The sequence below is a fragment of the Trichinella spiralis genome (genome assembly GCF_000181795.1).
Source record: "Trichinella spiralis strain ISS 195 chromosome Unknown Scfld610, whole genome shotgun sequence".
Classification (NCBI taxonomy): domain Eukaryota; kingdom Metazoa; phylum Nematoda; class Enoplea; order Trichinellida; family Trichinellidae; genus Trichinella; species Trichinella spiralis.
The window spans coordinates 624,735-629,429 of NW_003527549.1; the positions used below are offsets into that span (position 1 = coordinate 624,735).

The window sequence follows — 4,695 nt, forward strand, 5'->3', positions numbered from 1 at the left end:
CTGATTAATTTCTTGATTTTACTGGGAGTGTTTTATTTAAATCTTTCTTGTTTGCAATCCAAGAATTTTACTTTAATATTTGCAAAGTTTCTTTTGTTAAAAAACATCCATAAATGTATTTTTATACATCTCGATGAGGTTTGTGGTTTCTATGAAAAATCCTGTTTGACGTTCATACATTTTATATAAAATGCAGTCGAACTTCATTAAGTGCATAAGATTTTGGCAGAAAAAAAATTCCCATTATTTAATTAAACGGTAAAATAATGAATAAGTGCATGGAAATTCTTGCCAAATTCCATGCTCACTTATAACCAAGTTCAAATGTAATTGGAAATGCAACATCAAACAGATCAGCTACATCATAGACGCTGCTTTTGATGCGGGATGTTTAAATATTTCGTTATCATTGAAATATACATTGCAAGCTTGCAAATGTAAATGAATACAGATGGCAATTTCTGTTCAGCAACGCACTAGGCGGTTTTGTTCAGATGTTGAAATAGAAAGTTTACAATTTACACCAAATATATAAATAAATTTGTTTTTTGATTTGTAAATAATATTGCAGATTTTTTATTTTTTATTTAAATAAGATATACGAAGGAAAACAATAACACTGACAAAAGAGGTAAAAAGTTTCTGAAGTTAAAAGTAAAAATCTTTGATTGCTATCAGGAAAGATTTTCAGAGAACAGTCAGCTTGAAATTAGAAAAGTATTTAAATCAGCCAACGCAATTATCATTCTTGAATTGGCGTCTACGTTATTTCTTCCTTTCGATCTTGACTTTAATTCTTAACGCAACAGTAACCGTTACACAATGTCTTCGAAGGCTCGTGTTTTCGCTCCATCTAATTCTTATGTCTTATTAGTAGTTGCTTTTGTAGCGGACTTTGACCTACGCATTAGAACTGTATTTGTCCAGACGACGAAGAGGAAGAAGAATAATGAAGCTACCGTAAACAAATGGATACTTGTAGATCGGGAAAGGGTTACGGTAGTACGGTTGTTGGCTCTGGAGAAGCGATAGTGGTTGTTGGTTCTTAACATTTACGGCGGTGGTCTTTGTTCGTATTTGTTAATAAATGTTGTACTCTTGATCTGTATGTGGATGCGAGAATGTTATGGGAAAAGCACGAACTGGAGGAACGGTGGCAGCGTCGTCGCCTAGCGATGACTATGATAGCAGCCCGGTTGGGGCGACGAACGATCCCCCCCTGAGTGAGCGGCTCGTTACATTGGGGGCCTGTCCGAGGAGCCGTACAAGTTTGTACATGCGGCGCCTGCTATTGCATTCGACTGGAGATGGACCCGACGGAGTGTCTGAAGAAGCTGGAAGACTTCTTCTGCCCTATCGGTGTACCGACATCGAACTATGGCCTCGTCGTGCGGTACTTGTTGAGTGATCCTGTACGCTGCGAGCTCTACCTGGTCGGACAAGCACGGGAGAGCTCCTTCGAGGAGCTGAAGAGGGAGCTGTTGAACACATACGGCCCAGAGAAGTCATTTGTGGAGTTAATCGAGCGCATCAACGCCCTGCGTCAACGTGAAAGCCAAATCATCAAACAGTGCGCGGAAGAGGTGGCGAAGTTGGCACGCAGGGCATGTGTGTCGGAGCGCGACTTGGTGGCGCTTTTCGCCGGTGGGGTTGCGTCGAGGGAAGTGCATCGTGCCATTCGGCTGTAGGAACCGTCTACCCTCGCTGAAGCACAGAAACTTGCCAAAAAAGTGAGCAAGGCGGTGAAGCACTTTCAGGAGCGACGACAACCGCACACTGGCGTTATAAAAGAAGAGAAGGACGATGTCACGCAGCATTTGGAGGCTCTGTGGCTCTGAGAGATGAAGAACATAGCCAGGCAAGTCCAGCAAATGCAGCGAACGGCCCTACGAACCGTTGGGCGAGTTGGATGCTTCAGCAGCGGCTGCCTGGACCATCACAGACGTGACTGCCCCCAGCTACGCGTCCGAAAACGAACGGCGGAAAGAAGAACGATGGCGACCATCAACCCGCCGACCGGTAGCGTGGTCGCGTCACAGGTAAGATACGGAGGTTGAACATTTTGTTGTTGGACGACAGTGATGGGATGGTCTCAGTAATTTCCAAGCGGGTGCGGGATAAGGCTACGTCAGGCCGGAAGTTACACGGAGCAGCGAGACCAATGCAACTTGGCGATGGCGACCTACGGATGGGGGTATAGTCCATCTATACCTGGGGAGATGGAAGGTTCCACCCGGAGAGCGGCTCGTTACACTAGAAAAACATTTCTTACTCAATGATTGTTGCATTAATTATTTCTATAAAAGGTTTTCTACATTTTAAATTACTTGAAAACAATTAACTTCAAACAAAATTCGCTTTAATTTTCGCAAATATACTTTAAAGTAAAATGTAATGTATCGCCCTGCAATCATAGCGCACCCTCATTCAGTAGTTGTCTTTCAAGGTTCTACTGTCCCTGACGATGGTCTATGATAACGACTACCAGCGTGCCCCAGTTCTGTTTCACAACAAGAAAAACGGCGCAGATGACGGTCAGAGTCAGACGACCAATTGCTGCTGCCCATCGATTAGTCAGTGGATGCTGAATGCTGTCTGAATGGGAAACATGACTGGATGCAGCATTTGGCCTGCCTGTTGTCAACATCCAGCACTTGATCCGTCCCGTTACGTTGCAGCTCTGTCGCTGAACGACTGTTTTCACTTGTATCCTCAACGAGCATATTATTTGTTGGTGAGTGTGATTGCGTGTGTGTGCGTTAGTTTGTAACACTCTCCTGCTCGTGGGCTGCTCATTTTATTCTACACTTTTTCAGGTTGGTATTCCTTACGTTCAGTTCTATGGTACATTTATCGTACAATGCCCAAGACCCCATCTACGACAACAGAGGCAGCAAAAAATGAAGAAACCTGACATAAGTACAAGCCCATTACATTCATTGCCCTCACGAAAACAACCTTTCACCACGGTAAATTATTAAATTCATTTTTATTTAAATTTTTTTCATTTTCTAATAAAGATTATTTTTAAACATATTTTTCAATTCCAAAAAGCATACTCAAAAGTGGTTTTTTAAAAAACTCCATTTGCATGACATCAAGTCATTGACCAGATATGGTTGTTCAATTGTAACTGACGACGCCGATGTAGCTTTTGGTGTTGTTGTTTTTCAATCAGCTTAATATTTTTTCATTTCTAATATTTCTAATTCAAGTGCATATGCTCGTCGTTTTCAACCTCTCAAATCATCTAGTTCAAATCGTGCCGTTTTCAACGCAAATCAGTTTCGTGAAATTATACTTTTTATGAATTTTCATTTTTTTTCTTTTATAGTGGTAACATGTTGCCTATTGAAGAAACAGAGAGTGTGCAACTGAGCGAAATCTTCAGATGCAACTGGAGAATTTGGTTTTCCATTTTCCGATTGCTAAGAATAGAGGACATCATGCGCCTGTCCTACGCATCGAGGGAAATTAATGCGATGGCGCAGAGCTACTTTAAGTATGAACATTTTGAAACGATACGTTCAGAATGGGCTTCATTTTTCCTAATAATAATTTATTATTATTTGATTAATAACAATATGACGTAGCGAATGATTTACTTAAGTTGACATGCAACAGAGATTGTCAAAATTTGAAATTTTATACGATGGTATTTTCTTTGAACGTTGAAAATTTTTTTCTTTATCCTGTAAATGATATACATTTCTACGAGCATCATTGATTATGATAATGATTGCAATCTTTTCATGCGTGCACAGTGATCAAACTTGATCACTCTCATTAGTAATCTGTAGTGATTTTCTGATCAGTGATGATCTGATTAAACGAATATTCCATTCGAAGTGTCATCGAGCAGACGTGAACATACGACCTAGAGGAATAATATGCCATAGGGCGGAATGGAATAGAAACCGAAACTGATTCGCCGGCACCCATCAGCGGTTAAATTTTTCATTTATAGCAAAGTCAGTATATTCATTTAACCGACTAACGTTTTATTCAGTTAAAAAAACTGTACAAACAACAGCGAATACAAACGCAAGGAATATACAAAATGCAACACTGAGTTAGAGAAACATGCCAACAACACTTTGTAAAAATATCCTTCCTTACTGTAGATTCTTGAAAATCAGGCGTTTCAAATCCGTAACACTATTATAGTTGCATCTTTCGAATGGATCGCATAGGATGGTCCACATCGGTCCCACTAGGATTACGTAACTTTAATAGTACTGACGTAACATAAAAAATGGAAATATTCCAAAATTTTATTGTGTCTGTTTGAAGTTTCATCATTCATTGAAATTCTGTTTATTTAAATATATTATTTGTGGTGAAGTTTATACTTTTTCATGATCAGCATTCCCGAAAATAATAATTTGTGAGTCCCCATTTAAACCGCCCCAAGTGACCCCCCACCCATGGCGATAGAATAATTTCAAAAAAACAATACAAAAAAATAATTAAAAAGTGATTTTTATTTTTCCTACCCACACCCTATCAACACCGTAAAAAACACCGTGGACGGGATTACCAAGTGGAAACCACAAGAAGGAAAAACTTAATATACCATTCCAGTGAAAAAAACCTATATTAATACCCGGAAACAGGAAACATCTTATTTCCCTTCTTGTTTCTCCTTCATCTATACACAATTCCCCCCCGGAATAAAAAACCGGCCTTCCCCGG

General features: G+C 39.9%; 3 protein-coding genes across 3 annotated transcripts; all 3 read left to right on the plus strand.

Moving 5' to 3' along the window:
* The first annotated feature begins 451 nt into the window (after positions 1-451).
* Positions 452-1,032, plus strand: Tsp_09978 (hypothetical protein). Its single transcript, XM_003370719.1, has 4 exons — positions 452-509; positions 597-631; positions 692-764; positions 890-1,032. Exons 1-4 carry the CDS (start codon positions 452-454, stop codon positions 1,030-1,032), a joined length of 309 nt encoding a protein of 102 aa, XP_003370767.1.
* Positions 1,033-1,606: 574 nt separating this feature from the next.
* Positions 1,607-2,279, plus strand: Tsp_09979 (conserved hypothetical protein). The gene is made up of 4 exons (XM_003370720.1): positions 1,607-1,684; positions 1,758-1,828; positions 1,878-2,039; positions 2,108-2,279. Exons 1-4 carry the CDS (start codon positions 1,607-1,609, stop codon positions 2,277-2,279), a joined length of 483 nt encoding a protein of 160 aa, XP_003370768.1.
* A 329-nt stretch (positions 2,280-2,608) lies between these two features.
* On the plus strand, positions 2,609-3,340 carry Tsp_09980 (conserved hypothetical protein). Its single transcript, XM_003370721.1, has 3 exons — positions 2,609-2,758; positions 2,817-2,969; positions 3,335-3,340. The coding sequence occupies exons 1-3, from the start codon at positions 2,609-2,611 to the stop codon at positions 3,338-3,340; spliced, it is 309 nt and encodes a 102-aa protein (XP_003370769.1).
* The last annotated feature ends 1,355 nt before the right edge of the window (positions 3,341-4,695 follow it).

Excerpts from the sequence above, each read along its gene's own strand:
- Tsp_09978 (XM_003370719.1), top strand. The coding sequence starts at position 452 with ATGGCAATTTCTGTTCAGCAACGCACTAGGCGGTTTTGTTCAGATGTT. Across the intron at positions 510-596 it reads TTCAGATGTTGAAATAGAAA|ATATACGAAGGAAAACAATA; the intron begins GTTTACAATTTA and ends TATTTAAATAAG. Across the intron at positions 632-691 it reads CAATAACACTGACAAAAGAG|AGAACAGTCAGCTTGAAATT; the intron begins GTAAAAAGTTTC and ends AAAGATTTTCAG.
- Tsp_09979 (XM_003370720.1), top strand. The coding sequence starts at position 1,607 with ATGTGTGTCGGAGCGCGACTTGGTGGCGCTTTTCGCCGGTGGGGTTGC. Across the intron at positions 1,685-1,757 it reads GTGCATCGTGCCATTCGGCT|GAGCGACGACAACCGCACAC; the intron begins GTAGGAACCGTC and ends AAGCACTTTCAG. Across the intron at positions 1,829-1,877 it reads ACGCAGCATTTGGAGGCTCT|CGAACGGCCCTACGAACCGT; the intron begins GTGGCTCTGAGA and ends CAGCAAATGCAG.
- Tsp_09980 (XM_003370721.1), top strand. The coding sequence starts at position 2,609 with ATGACTGGATGCAGCATTTGGCCTGCCTGTTGTCAACATCCAGCACTT. Across the intron at positions 2,759-2,816 it reads GTGTGATTGCGTGTGTGTGC|GTTGGTATTCCTTACGTTCA; the intron begins GTTAGTTTGTAA and ends ACACTTTTTCAG.